A 16,631-nucleotide genomic window follows, 5' to 3' on the forward strand; every position below is an offset into this window, starting at 1 on the left:
ACTGATCTTGTTCATTGTCATTGTAGTTAAGAAATCTAGAGTTCAAAGATTCAAACTTAAGCCAAATTGTCACCAACAAAGGAAAAACCACCAGGTTGTGGTAAAGTTGAACATACAACATCTTTCTAGAGAACGACAAAAACAAACACAACCCGAAACTTTCAGATTGTACCCACAGTTTCTTCTTTGTAGATGGTCCAAATGTAACGCCTTGAAATTTTAACCCAAATTTTGAGAAATTTTTTTTTTGGGTTTTTTTTTTCATAACAACAAAAACAATCATTTCATTGGGTTAAGCATTCAGGCACATTACATGAGTGATCGAGCAACAACATCCATTCTATTCAAAAACCAAATAAATAATGACATCAGAGTTTCGAATAACATGAATAACAATAATTAGAAAATTATTATTTATCATCCCGGAAACACAATAAATCAATATCTTGATCAAAGCCTCATCCCGCAGTCGCTCATAAACTCTATTCTTCACCTGAAAATGATAAATTTATAGGAATTAGACTACAACTGTCTAAGTAGGCAATACTCTAATTTTTCTTGCAGTAATATCATGTGTCAAGTATGTGATGTGGGTGTTACGTGTGATTTTCAGCATATACAAGAACAAATAAAGAATCTACACTATGACAACAATGGTTTATGAAAACTAACAGGTAACAACATTAACATAATTTAAACATCTCATAACCACATATTCCATTGAACACTAAAAGTAAATGACCACATTTCAAAAGTAACTGTTTATGTGTACAATTGTAAATCTGTCACTACCTAATCAGATGTGATACCTAAGATGATCTAATTTAAATATTTATCTTTAATTATCTCGCGGATACATGCGGTTCAAGCCAACCATTTCAGAAGAGAACATTCGAAGGTTTATTATTTATTGATGTTTTATTAACCCGAATATTCTTACTGAAACTGTAAATCCTAACAGAGCGATCAGTGACCGAGAGAACCTCCCAAAGGCCCAAAACTAAAACAGGATGCATCCCTAACTTCTGCAGAAGAACACAAAGCTACCACCTAAGACACATTGGTAGTCCGGGTCCTCCCCCCCACCCCCAACTCTGAGGACTGGGAACCAACGAGTCATTGTCACTCGAAATAAGAAACACATGTCCCCGGAGTTTCGTACCACCTACCCTCTCCAAGGTAAGCTCGAATCTGAGTAGGTTGATCTTTTATTTATTTATTTTTTCGAAAATTCTGGGGTGTTCTCCCAAAATTAATTTACTACTACTTTAGTAGTAGATCCCCAACCTTCATTATCTTACAAAGGTATACAATCCAAATTTTTCTCTGTTTGATTGTACGGACCCACTCAGAGTGCTCTGGTACATTTAAACCAATCAAGTACGGAAGCCCCGGTAACTTTAAACCAGTCAGGCTCACAAAATTTAAATTTAAGTTTTTCACCAGTATTATTGACATTGAGTGCAAGCTCATTAACCCAAGTACCCGCATCAGGTACTCAACCCATATTGCCCAATTAGGCAATATTTCCCAAACACCCACTCAGAGTGCTCCGGTGCCTTTACCAGTCAAGCACACAAGCCCCGGTACCTTTAAACCAGTCGGGCAACAGAATTATATTCTCATTTTCAAGTGAATTCAAATTATAATTTTCGATGGTCCATGTATGACCCTTAACACACTGGCTTGACACTCATATGTCCACAACAAGCCGACCCATAGTTTCGGTTACCCGATCATCATTCTTCATCATTATATATATATTAATAACAAATTGCCACAACCTACCATTAGGTTTTAGATGATATACAACTTAATAAGCATTGAGCATCAAATCATCTGCTGCTTAACAGGTAAGAACATCGCAGACATGATCATTATTTCTGAACCAATTGCATATCGAATTTATGTAGAAAAATGTAGATCATGGAAGCATACTAACATGTGCCATTCAATATTCAAAACTCAGCTTTATGCATATAATAACAGATAGAGTTATCAACTTAAAATTTGTTAACATTGAATTAACTTATGTATGTCCCATACATGCTTGGACATTGACCTATGCCAAAACCCAAAGTTCCTCAACATATACTGTGATATGAGTATTAACCTGTCTGAAGCGGTGGTAGTGTGACCACGGAACCATACTCCAATCATGGCATATCTTAGCATTCATATATCAAGATTCACAACATTTTAACAAACTGTACTTAAGTTGTACTTGAGCTGCAATAGAAATAATGCTACTCATCTCTATGCATAATAGACCCATACTGTTGGCATTCACATGCGGACAGATCCAATGCCTATCAAATCTGTAGAGTACGACTATGTTGTTGGCATTCACAAGTGTAAAAAAAAACTGCATAACAAAACAGCAGGATACATGTATGATGTGGGTGTTCCTGGGTGACCTACCAATACACACCTATGTCTATAGACAGTAAACCCATCAGAATTCTACCCACCAATTCCACCTTACTTCCTAAACAACTTTCAAGGACACTGCTATATCCAGATTTCATTACTGGGATACCCTATCCATGAATAAATAAAAATTTCAAGCATACTGGTATATGCAGACCCATTACTGAATAAGTAACTATTGTTAAATTAAATTGCAAGTATACTACTGAACAGGCTTTATGGCTAAAATGCATATCTATGAGTAACCACTATTTCCATTTTAGAACTTACCGCAATAGAGACCAATTTGAACATGTATAGCCTGAGTAATTCAATTTAACAACTACTTAAGGCATGGTATAGTCTGAGTATTTCAATTTCAGAATTTGAGATAACTTAAACATGGAACAAAGTTTAACATATGAGTATTAACAAGTACAACTGGAGAATCAACTTTCTGCGATTCTTTAACAAGCACAAAGTTTATCGAACCCTGTACCACACTTTACCTTCAGCCGACATGAGAAATAAATTTGGAACTAATAGTACTTTATGCAGGGAAAAATAATTAGATTAAGCCATAGTCTGTGAAAGAAGAATTCTCAGTACTGGCAGTTTATTTTCAGTAACAGGAGTTTAGCATACACTTTACAAATTGTATAGGCAAGAACGTAATATGCATAACTCTATTAGAATTTCAATAAGATTACAAAACCATGTTTTTTTTCATGGCAGTCGAAACCCGAAATCCCCTGTAATCCGAAATCAAAACCCCTATGAATTTTTTTTTGACAGTCGGAATCCCCAAATCGATCGATTTGGGGTTTCCTACAACCCTTATGACCCCTCAATTAAAAAACCTGAAACCTCACTGTCGGAAAAACTGAAATCCCCAAATCAGAGATTTGGGATTTCCGACACCTTAACCCCACACCCACCCCTTTCTTAATCAGAAATCTGAGACTCATAAATTGTAAACTCCCTTTATTATAAACCGGAAACCTCTTGTTACTATTCGAGAATCCCTATATCATTTGGATTTTTTGAAGCAGCCAAAATCCCCAAATCTCCCGATTTGGGGTTCCCGGCAGCCATCAAACTCCACCCGGTAACATGAATCTGAAACCCCCCAAATCTGTGATTTGGGGTTTTCAGAAGCAACATCCCAAAAAGGGATCATAGAAACGAAACTTGATTTTTGAGGGGTTTTCGGCAATCCACACATGTGTCGCTCGACACATGAGAACCCTAAAGAACAAAAACAGGAAATCCTGCACCTCATGCTCAACCCACAACAACTCACATAGAGAAAAATGACATAAACCCTACCTTTTTCTGGAGATGCTACCACGAGGGGAAGTTGGTCGGCCTTGATTGCTTCGCCGCCGCGAAATCGTTCGAGAGGGAGGGCGAGAAGGCGAGAGATAGAGAGACAACGAGAGTGGGAGGAAGAGAGGAGACGAAGGGTGTAGAGGGAAGGGAATAACGAGTGTGAGAGAGAGATCGGTTAAATAGAGAGGATGTGGAGACGGTTACAACACCGTGAGAAAAGGGGGTCGTGGTCGACGGTTGCATACGCAGCCATCTCCCCCCCTTCGCCCCAGCTTGTTTTAAAAGAAATCGCAAACCCCCTCTTAGGGTTTGCGGTTTCTTTGATATATAAAATTTTCTTTTTAATGCACGGCATTTATATATATATATATATATATATATATATATATATATATATATATATATATATATATATATATATATATATATATATATACGGATTTGGGTCTTTCACCCTATGACCCGTGACCCATCATGGTTTGGGTCCAACCCTAAGCTGTCTGGATCAAAGAATCCGAATCTTTTTAATTTGGACCATACCCTAATGATTTCTATTGTGATATGGATCCACGATCCACCATGTTCATAGATTCATGTTAGAAATTTGATTCCGCCATGGATCAAAAAATTTATCATCCCATTACAAAGATTTAAAATCTCTGGTTTGGATTCAAAGAATTACCATAGATCCAAAAAAAAAGTTTTTAATTGGACCCTCGCCACGTTTAAATCTCTGATGTCCAGGATCCAAACTTCATATAAGCTATACCAGTCCCACTAAAGAGTTGTAGAACCAATATAGAGATTTTCTCATTAATAAATCGATCTAAACCTCGTGGATCCATTCAATTTGTCCCAGATCCAATATCACACTTGATCATGATAGTGAGGATCCAATAACAGAGATCTGATCCATTTAACCGAAATCTTTTACCAAATATCCAATTAAAATGTTCGTAATCCGTTAGCTAAGATTCGAATGGAATATTGAAGGTCCAATTAGGATATCCGAGATCCAAGTACGAATAAACAATTAAAACAATAAAATATCCTTGTATCAGCTTAATGACTTAGATTTTAAGTTTATTTATCTCGTAAAATTCATGGGTATTACACCAAAAATTCAGGCAAATCTTACAAATACATATAATCAAATTTTTTGAGGATTCACGCTGGTCATGACAATCAGCCATGAGCCCAGTACCTTAATAACCATGATAACTTTGCAATCCTCTTCAAAAAACTAAGGGAGTCTTAGAGAAAATTCTTACCACAAACTAAATGTGGTTAGACAAGCTTAGATCAAGCCAGGGGTTGCCTCAAGTGGATCTTGGACTCAAGATTCCTCCCTTATCCAGCTCTCTTTTCTGACCCCAGAAATAAGATTTTGTCTAATAAAAATTGCTTAAAGCATGAACCAGCCGCCACAAACACAATGATATCGCATGCAAGCAGAATTTGCAGTTCTATCTCTTCCTTCAAGACAACTTGTATATGCAACTCTTAGTGATTATAATAGCCACTAAAACAAGCCAGCTGATATACTGGTGATGATAAATAAAATCTCTCTACGAGATGCCAAACTGGAAAAAACCCACTATGCAAAGGGGTCACTAGAAAAACACAAAGAGGATGAGAAAATCATGGCCAACTTTACCTGGCCGAGAGGCCAGACAGCCAGTGCCTGTGTACTTCGATGTAATTTCTTCAATTGACTGCCAAGGCAAATGAGCCACTACATGCACCTTGGTGTCTTCAGGTATCCAGGCTCACTGCACGCATGAGTACTAGACTCGGTATTTCGGCTCTCGTGAACAAGCTGTTAAAGAGTTACAACAAAAAACAAAACATGTGAGACCATTTTTTTGGGAAACTGTGGCACTGAGCCCCTTTTTCTTCCTTGAAATAAAGATGGAGAACAGTGACCTTGATTTTTTGGGGAATACTGCACGCAAATCACACATTTTAATAATGAAAACTCTCTCTCTACACACAGCAAATATTTGCTACCAAACAGTATGCACAATATAGTAAAAAAATCATGGTTTTCACATTTTTTTGACTTTTGTTTTGTGAAACTAACCTTGCAGATTGATCAACGAGGTTTGTTTAGTGAAAAACATGCTTTTGGTGGTTTTCACTAAAAGTTCACAACTCAGAAAAAACATGCTTTTAGTAGAATTGATGCAATCCAAGATACAATTCCTAACAAGAAACCATGTTGAATGCATCTCCAAGGTAATTGACTAGACAAAGAAATGCTCTCTCTCTCTCTCTCTCTCTCTCTCTCTCTCTCTCTCTCTATATATATATATATATATATATATATATATATATATATATATGATAATATTGGCTACCCTCGATCAAGTATTGTATCATCCGATCACATTACCTAAGTAGATCTTTTAAGCACTTCAAAATTCAATAGCCCACAATGTGTCAAATTTCATGATAGAAAAAATCATGTTTTTATGTTGAATCCGCTCGATCGAAAGTGCATTTCCCAGTAAATGGACCATGTTGAACACATGCGGGGTCAAGCTGATCAAATAAAACTTGCATCTATGAGTTCCAACTAGAGGTTACAATATTATAAAGTGTAGCTAATATTTTCCATATATATATACATATATATACTTTTATGGGACAATATTGGCTATCCATGAGTGTACCATATCCTCTAGTAGAAACCACCCGTTCCTTCACATTTTCTTGGTTTTTTTGTGAATCAAGCTTTATGGATAGGATCTATATGGTTTGCTTAGACAAAAACATGTTTAAGATATTCAATCATGTTGTATAGGCAGATTTTCTAAGAGATACAAAATTCAACCGTTTACAATGCCTTAAAATATCAATATGAAGAAAATCATATTTGTATGCTAAAACCACCCAATCCAAAGTGCATTTCCTAGTTAATGGATCATGCCGAATGCATTCATGGGTCAAATTGGCCAAATGAAGCTGACGCATATGAGATTCAGCTAAGAGAGTACATACTCTAGTTTAGCTAATATATATATATATATATATATATATATATATATATATATATATATATATATATATATGTATATATATATATATAGTCACTAGAATATGAGAACTAATGTGTGAACCGTGATTTTCATGGACTTTTTTGTTCTTTTCTCTTGAATCTAACCATACGGATGTGAGCTACATGCTAGGTTTTATAAGAACCCGCTCTTGAATCATCCAATTTTATGCATAAACGAGATTTTTTTAAAGCTTTAAAATCAATGGTTCATAATCATCATAAATATTCAAGCATTCAAAAATCACATTTTTCATAAAAAATACACGATCAAACAGTTGATTCCTAGTAAATTCACCATGCCAAGCACATCCACATAGTTGGATTTACAAAAAACATGTTGGAAATGCCCATATTTCTAGTTCTCATATTTCAGTTCTCTCATATATATATATATATAGGAAAAGTGATAGCTGTCTGTCACTTTTCTAGCCTACCATGAGCTCATGGGTGGTTTTAGGTTGTTTTTTGCAAATCTGACCTTGGGGGAGGTGTTAGACATTGTTCATTTCTTAGGAAATGCCACTTGAATTATTTTTTTTATCAAAAAATTATTTTTTAAGCCTTGAATATTTATGAAAATCTTAGACTGCCGATCTTTAAACCTTGTAAAAACCTAACAGCTTGTTGGAATCGGACGATCCAAGAGTCGATTTCTATAAAATGAATTATGTAGAACCTATGTCACATAGGTGCGGGTACGGGTGCGGCGATGCGGCACTCTAAAAAAGCTTGGGTGCGGGGGTGCGGGAGTGTGTATATATATATATATATATATAAAATTTTTAACAGTTAACAGTAACACTAATGAAACAAAAAACAATTATCATAATATCATCAAAACCAATTTTCATTTTTTTATAAAAATGACAATGATAGATATTTCAAGATTTAAATGTTGAATCATAGCATGATTGAAAGGAAAACATAAATGCAGTTGTATGTAATTTGCAAAATATCACACTATCCCAGTTACCATTTTCAGTTAATGCATGCAGCACTATCTAATCACAGTTTCTAGTCTCACTATATTGCCTGAAATATCACCGTGTCATGCACTATATTGTGCCAACTGCAGGTAGAACTTCAGTTAACTCACTACAGTCATGGAATTTTATCTGTACCCAAATAACAAACATGGATTAGTTAGTGATGCTTTTCCAAGGAAGCAACTGAAAGCTGCAACAGAAAGTATTTGATCTTTTCTTTTTCATTCTTTTATATTCTTTTACCAGTAAGGGATGCTAAACCCCACTAACTGTTGTTAAGATTAGTCGTCTGAAGTCCTTTTTATTCTTAAGTAGTGTTTTGGTATTTTATATATAATGAGGGACCCATGTGTAATTTTATTCTTAGACTAATCTCCTCTATTTAAACTAGAGAAGATTAGCTCTAAAAGGGATTATCGACTCTCTCTCTCTCTCTCTCTCTCTCTCTCTCTCTCTCTCTCTCTCTCTTCCTGTGTGCTCCATTCAGATTTGCACATGGTATCAGAGCAATAGGTTCTGGGGAGCATGAGCACTTCTTCGGTCTGCACAAAAGCTTGAGTGAAAAAGAAAAAAAAAGGTGTGCGTGAATATTTTTTTTTACGAGTGTGCAGATCTGATGTCTGACATTTGTCATGACACAGATCTGTAATCAGATCTAAAGGCATCACTTTTTTTTCTCATCTGGATCAAATAGCGGCATATATGGGTGACGTGAAAAGGCCGTGATTTCTTTCTCATCGAATCTGAGTGGGTTGAATAAAATTTATTTTGTTCATTTGTAGATCTGGATTTTCACGATTCTGGATGTCAGAAGTAGTTTGTTTCTAATGATTTGGTGCTCCCGTGAAACCTGTATCATGAGGAGTATGTTGTCTGAGATATGCTCAGAACAAGATCATCGATTAAAAGTTTTTTTTGTGACATAGGTGTCGTGGAGAATTAATTTTCTTTAAGTTCCTTTTGGATTTATAAAGGGTCGTTCAGATCTGATTTCAGATCAGGTGTCGTGGTTCATCACCGTCTCTGGTGTTGTTTCTGGTGGTGTCGTAGTTTCTGCAGTGTGTTTGAGCAGATTTTGTGGTCGTGTAGTATCCAGATTTGGACTCTAAATAGGTTGGAGAGGAAATCTGATCGATTAATTTTTTCTGTGAACCTGTGATAAATTTTTTTTGGTCGTGTATTGCAGTAGAGTAATCAGCAATATCTCCTAAGTTAGCAATTCTTTTATTAGGGGTGAAACTCAGAAATTCGATTCTAAGAATGAGGCTATTGGAGAATATAAAGCATTTGCAAATCCCTTCTCTTACGGCTCTTCCGTGAAATTAAATGAAGTAAATTATGCCAGGTGGTCAAGAACATTTATGATGTCGGTTTCTGGACATCGTAGAAAACATATTCTGTTGGAAACTGAACCGAATGATAAAGTGAAAAAATATATTACTTGGGATGAAGATAATGACATAGTTATGTCATGGATCATGAATAGTGTTGAACCTCACATTGCAGATGGTCTAATTTATTATAATACAGCTAAACAGATGTGGGACAACCTTCGAGATACGTATTCTCAAGAGACTAATGTAAGCCATATCTTACAAGTCGAACAAGAGATATATAATTTGCAACAGGGAGATCAGACCTTGGCCCAGTACTATGCATCAGTCAGCTTTTGAAAGACTTAATGCTCATAGACCTCTTTGTTGTTCAAAGCAAAAGGATCATCAAGAACAAACTATGGTTGCTCGGTTCCTCACAGGCTTATCTTCAGAATTCTCTGTTGCTAAAGTCCAAATGTTGACTGGATCTGATGTGCCTACTCTTGCTGATGCATACAATCGCTTGAGTAGACTAGTCATTTATCTTCCACAATCTCATCCTATATCCCAGACATTTGCTCTAGTTGTTCCATCTGGTTATGGATGTGAAAATACTCTGAATATTAGAGGACGAGGTCGTGAAAGAGGCATGGGAGGTAAACTTCAATGTACTTTTTGCAGAAAATTCGAACATTTAGAAGATCGTTGCTGGGATAAGCATGGACGGCCTGCTCTTCCGGCATCGAAGCCCAATGTTCCAAAAGCTAATGTCATAGAATTAGAAGCAACAAATGCAAATGAGACTTCTTCTAGTGATTGTATTACCCTGAGTCGTGCAGAATATGATGAACTGATAGCTCATTGCCCTTCAAGTTCCTCTTCTCCTGTAGCTGGTGTGGCCTACTCAACAGGGGATCATCTTCATCTCAATGATAGTAAGTGGATTATTGATTCTGGTGCATCCAGACAGCTATGTGGCATCTCTTATTTTTTTTCAGATCTAAAGGATACTACTGCACATCGAGGAGTCTCATTAGCAAATGGGAGTTCCTCTTCGGTTGTTGGTCAGGGGAATGTTTTTATATCTTCTTCCTTGCAATTGAAAAATGTCCTTCATGCTCTTTTATGCTCTTTCATTTCCTCAAAGTTTACTCTCCGTGAGTTGTCTTATAAAAGAGTTAAATTGTAGAGTGATATTTAATCCTGTGGGTTGTCATTTTCAGGATTTGCTGACGGGGAAGAAGATTGGTGGAGGCTACGAAGAAAATGAAGTCTACTACCTACATCATCCAGTGGGAAACATTCATGCTGCAGTTGATTGTTCCTCGAGTCCTGTTCAGTGGCATCGTCGTCTTGGTCATCCTTCATTGTCAAAGCTCCGTCGTGTCATTCCTCAAATTATGTCTACTACATCATTTCAATGTAAAGCATGTCAGTTGGGAAAGCATCATCGGAGTTCGTTTCCTTCTAGTCAGAGTCAGTCCAGTCATAAGGTCTTTGAACTTCTTCATGCTGATGTATGGGGTCCTAGTAAAATTCCTACCAGGACTCAATGTCGATATTATCTTGTTATTGTTGATGATTTTTCTAAGTTGTCTTGGGTATTCTTAATAAAAGAAAGGTCTGAAGTTCCTAGTATTATCAAATCTCTAGTTATTGAAATAAAAACTCAGTTTGAATCTGTTGTCAAGATTATTTGCACTGATAATGCTCTTGAGTTTAAAACCAAAGCCTTGGTGCAATTTTATCAAGACCATGACATTCAACCTCAAACCTCTTGTGCCTATACTTCTCAGCAAAATGGGGTAGCTGAACGAAAACACAGGCACCTCCTTGATGTTGCTCGTACCCTTATAATTCAATCCAATGTCCCTGCGTCATATTGGGGTGATGCAGTTATCACTGCCTGTTATCTGATCAATCGCATGCCATCATCATCCGTAGAAGATAAAATTCCTTTGCACATCTTGTATCCTAATGCTCCGCTTTTTTCTCTCTCACCCAAGGTTTTTGGATGTGTTTGCTTTGTGCATAGACTTGGTCCTGACCGTGATAAATTAGCAGCTCAAGCAACTAAATGTATGTTTATCAGGTATTCCAAAAATCAAAAGGGGTATCGATGTTATGAACCGAATTCCCATCGGGAGTATGTCAGTGCAGATGTATCTTTCTTGGAGTCCATTCCATATTATTCTAGTACTGGTGCTCAGATGCAAGTGGATCAAGATGACTCTTTTCCTCTTCATGTCCCTCCTTTTCCTTTGGAATTTGTACCACAATTACCGAACACAACTCCACTTTCCTCACAGTTTTATAATCCTCCATTAGTTTATGTGCGTAGAGCTCCACCTCCTCCCGTGCCTTCACCTTCTTTTTCTCCTGAGGTAAGTACTCCTGATAACTGTGACCTTCATGTTGATGATAACAGGCCAATCGCCTTACGGAAAAGGACACGACAATGTACCTTATATCCTATGTCTCAATTTGTGTCTGATGTCAGAATTGGAAACCAGATGAAAGCTTTTATTTCAGCCTTATCTGCTGAAACTATTCCTCTAAGCTATCAACAGGCAGTGCTCAATAGCAGGTGGAAGCAGGCAATGCAAGATGAAATGGATGCCCTATTGTCTCAAGAGACATGGGACCTGGTCGATCCTCCATTGGATGCAGACATTATTGGATGTAAATGGGTATATACCATCAAGTACAACTCAAATGGTTCGATTGAGAGATACAAGGCTAGATTAGTAGCAAAAGGTTATACTCAGACATATAGTGTTGATTTCTTTGAAACATTTTCTCCCGTTGCAAGGATGGGTACCATCCGTCTTGTTCTCTCCGTCGTTGTTCACCATGGATGGAGCATGTGTCAATTAGAAGTGAAAAATGTTTTCCTATATGGGGATTTGTCTGAGATAGTTTACATGCAACAACCTCCTGGGTTCGAGGTTGAGGGGGAGTGTCAAAAGGTGTGCAGATTAAGAAAAGTGATATATGGTCTTAAGCAAAGTCATCGTGCATGGTTTCAAAAGTTGTTTGAAGTAATGTCAAAATTTGGTTTTAACAGGTCAGCATCGGACCACACATTATTTATTAAGAAAACTAGCTCAGGTCTAGTTGTTATGGTGGTATATGTGAATGACATCATTTTTACAGGAGATGATATGAAAGATATTACAGCTACAAAGGCTCATTTTCAAAAACATTTTGTTACAAAAGATCTTGGTCCACTTAGATACTTTCTGGGCATAGAAGTTTCTAGGAACAGTGAAGGTATGGTTTTGTCTCAACAGAAGTACGTTCTTGATTTATTAAAAGAGACATGAATGTTGGGAGCTAAACCAGCAAATATTCCCATGGATCACAAAGTTCAGTTATCGAAAGAGGGGTCAAAACCTGTTGATAGCAGAAGCTATCGCTCACTGGTAGAAAAACTACTATATGTGACAGTGACTAGACCTGATATTGCTTTAGCAGTAAGGTTAGCCAATTCATGGACAAACCGACTGAGGTACACTGGAATGCTGCAATAATGATACTCAGGTATTTAAAATCCTCTTCTAGAAAAGGACTATTTTTTAAGAAAGGTGGGACCCTGGAGATAGTTGCTTACTCTGATGCTGATTATGCTGGATCTATAGAGGATAGAAAATCTACCACAGGATTCTGTGTGTTTGTGGGAGGTAACTTAATTTCATGGAGAAGTAAGAAGCAAACAGTGGTTGCTAGGTCAAGTGACGAATCAGAATATAGGGCTATGGCCCAAACAACAGCTGAATTAATGTGAGTTCGAACTGTACTAAATGATCTTCAAGTGAAGGTTTCATCGCCTATGGTAATGATGTGTGACAACAAGGCGGCTACATATATAGCGAATAATCCTGTATTTCATGAGAGAACAAAACGCATTCAAGTTGATTGTTATTACATAAGAGATATGGTTCAAGCTGGTCATATCTCTACCAAGCATCTAAACTCGGAGGACCAAGTTGCATATATCTTTACAAAGCCTCTGGCTAGGCCGAGTTTCTCAAAATGTTGCAGCAGGCTGAGCATGATTGATATCTATGCTCCAGCTTAAGGGGGAGTGTTAAAATTAGTAGTCTGAAGTCATTTTTATTCTTAAGTAGTGTTTTGGTATTTTATATATAATGAGGGACCCATGTGTAATTTTATTCTTAGACTAATCTCCTCTATTTAAACTAGAGGAGATTAGCCCTAAAAGGGATTATCGACTCTCTCTCTCTCTCTCTCTGCCTCGGTTCCTGTGTGCTCCATTCAGATTTGCACAACTGTCAAAGATACAAATTTCTCACCTTTTCTTTCTTTTCTCTTCCTAGCCTCTTTCCATCCTTCCTTTTCTATTTTATACTTCTTCAATGGTGCACAGAGGAGAAAGAAATATGCATAGGGGAGGGAGAGAGAGAGGCGGGGCGGGGGTTTAGCCGAAAAGAGCGAGAGAGACGTGGGGAGAGAGAGAGATTGAAGGAGACATACCGGTAGTCGCCGCGCCCGAGTCATCACGTCGGCGATGGCTTAAAGGAGAAGAGGAGGCATCGAGGTCGGGAGAGGAGCGGGGGGGGGGGATTTTTTTGCCCTAATCCCCCTCCCAGCCCCATTTCATTGGGCTTTTTTTTTAAGTCCATAATTGGACTATTAAGACCCCGGGTGCGTTGACCGCACCCAAGGTCGATTTGACTACATCGGGTGCCGCACCCGAGTCGCATCATGTCGAGGAGGGTGAGGCACCCTTCTTGCCGAATCCCTGTGACTTAGCGTAGAACACATTTGTATGGTCAGATTTAAGGAAAACATGGAAAAAAACCCCGTAGGCTGACAGTAGGCAAGAAAAGTATATATATATATATATTGTAAAATTGTCTATGAAAAGACAATACGCATACGAGCACAAATAAAATAGAAAAGATGTGCACGAAGGCACTCTCACAACACTTGAACAAAGTACGCAAAAGCGTAAAAATAATAAACATGCACAATGGCATGTATTTCATAGAAAGAACCGAATGCTTGAGACTCTCAAGCTTAGGAAAAACAAGGGGGGAACACCCCTATTTATACAAGAAAGAGGAGGTGCAAGGGGGCTCCCAAAGAAGTCGTTGGGGAGCCCCCAACGGTCACATTTGTGACCGTTGGGGGTCCCCAACGACTCTATTGGGGGACCCCCCAATGCACCTTTTATGAAAAGTGAAAAATAAAAAATAAAAAGAATAAAGAAAATACAAAAATAAAAAGAAAGAAAAGTACAACATATTCCAAATGGAATTTGCGCAAGAGGGGAAATTACAATTATACCCTTATCGGGTAAACATAAAATAAAAAGAGAAATATATATAAATATATATATATTTATATATAGAGATACATATACATATATGAATTATATGTAAATGTATCTCTATTTATATAAGTATATATATTTATATTTACATCAACGATTTTGGGAGATACATTTTAACACCCCCCCTCAAACTTACGGTGTGATAACCGCAAGTTTGCCAAGGAGGAAATGAAATCTGGGCGAACATAGAGCTTTGGTGAAGAAGTCAGCAAGCTGATACTCAGACGTTACATATGGTAGATCAATGACCTTCTTCAAGTATTCTTCTCTGACATAATAGCAGTCCATCTCTATATGCTTTGTTCGCTCGTGAAAGGTGTGATTCTTGGCAATATAAATTGCACTTTTATTGTCACAGCACAACTTTGTTAGTTATCTGATAAACACTCCCATATCTTCCAAAAGACTTCGAATCCATACAATTTCCATGGTGGTAGATGCCATGGCTCTATATTCGGCTTCAGTGGATGACAGGGAGACCTTCTGTTGCTTTTTACATCGCCATGAGATCAAGGACTCTCCTAAGAAAACACAGAAACCAGTGGTGGAGTGACGGTTACTAGGGTCACCTCCCCAATCTGAGTCAGTATAAGCAAGCAATTTCAATTCAGAGGAAGAGGATAGGAATACTCCCTTATTTACCGTTCCCTTCAAATATCTGATGATGCGAAGCACAACACTCATATGAACGGTTGTAGGAGCATGCTGAAACTGACTGACGATGTGTATAGCATGTGACAAATCGGGTTGAGTAATGCTAAGATACATTAGAGAACCTACCAACTGCCTGTAAGGAGTAGGATCGGTTAGAGGAACACCGTCGTCAATCTTCATTTTTGCTCCCACAACTTCAGGAGTTTCGCATATTTTGTCATCAGAAATACCTGACCTGTCAATAATCTCGCAGGCAAGTTTAGATTGAGATAGAAAATAACCACGTTGCAAATATGCAACCTCAATTCCAAGAAAATATGTCAGAAAACCTAAGTCTGACATCTCAAATTTTGAAGTCAAGACGGACTTAATACCCTTGACTCCTTGAACATCATCACCTGTAATCAACATGTCATCAACATAGAGTAACAAAATTACAATCCCTGCATTAGTTTTTCTAGTAAACAAAGCAGTGTCAATATAACATGAGGAAAAACCATTTTCTAACATTACACTGGTAAATCTATCATACCAGGCTTTGGGAGCCTGCTTTAAACCATATAGAGCCTTACGAAGACGAAGAACTTTATCTTTAGGAATTATCATGCCTGGTGGGGCATCCATATATACTTCTTCGTTAAGATCACCATTTAAGAAGGCATTTTTAACATCCATTTGAAAAATGTTCCAATTTTTAATAGATGCAATAGTAATAAGACACCTAACGGTAACCATTCGAGCCACAGAGGCAAAGGTTTCTTCGTAATCAATTCCATACTCTTGCCCATACCCTTTTGCAACTAAGTGAGCTTTATACCTTTCTAGAGAGCCATCGCTCTTAGTTTTAACTTTAAAAACCCACCGACAGCCTATAGTTTTCTTTCCTGTAGGTAGAGTTTGGAAATCCCAAGTTTCTGCCCTTTTAAGAGCATTAAGTTCACTTTGCATGGCTTCTTTCCATTCAATGCATTTTTTAGCTTCTTCAAAATTTCTTGGTTCAAAATAAGAGTGAATGGCACTAAGACAAGCCCTATATCGAGGTGAAAAAGAGTCAAAAGATACAAAACGAGTTGAAGGTCTTCTATTCCTTTCAGATCTTCTATGGTCAAGAATAGGAGAAAGCTCACTATATTGATCAATAGCACTTCTAAAGGTGTCTTGGTTTCTACGAGAGTAGGTTATAGGCTCACTTGGAACTCTACTTTCTTGTTCATTGAGTGAGTTATGTTCACCAATATCTGCATCATTTTCCTCATCATGGTTTAATGATACCTCATCATCACTAGATATATCATCATTACTAGATAATAAGTCAAATAAGGAGTAATCAAAATTTTCTTGTTGAGAAACATTTTTTTCAAAACCACTCTCATTTTCTAAAAAAGTTACATTTCTAGAGACATATAGCTTATCATCTCTAAGGTCATAACAACGAAAACCTTTTTGAGTTTCGGAATAACCAAGAAAGGCACAAGGAATAGCCTTGGGAGAAAGCTTGTCATTCTTATCTGTAA

General features: G+C 37.4%; 1 protein-coding gene across 3 annotated transcripts in view; it reads right to left on the bottom strand.

Annotated features, from left to right (window-relative positions):
- Positions 1–5,057: 5,057 nt before the first annotated feature.
- LOC149847040 (ARM repeat superfamily protein) overlaps positions 5,058–16,631 on the bottom strand; it is a 139,660-nt gene continuing 128,086 nt past the window's right edge. For all 3 annotated transcript variants that reach the window (XM_089998270.1, XM_089998272.1, XM_089998271.1), the window contains one exon: positions 5,058–5,560. In XM_089998270.1, coding sequence (XP_089854396.1) covers positions 5,477–5,560 — 84 coding nt within the window. In that variant the 3' untranslated portion in view covers positions 5,058–5,476. The remainder of the gene's footprint in view (positions 5,561–16,631) is intronic.

Source organism: Nuphar pumila, chromosome 2, assembly GCF_984573655.1.
Source record: "Nuphar pumila chromosome 2, dmNupPumi1.hap1.1, whole genome shotgun sequence".
In the NCBI taxonomy this organism is placed as follows: Eukaryota; Viridiplantae; Streptophyta; class Magnoliopsida; order Nymphaeales; family Nymphaeaceae; genus Nuphar; species Nuphar pumila.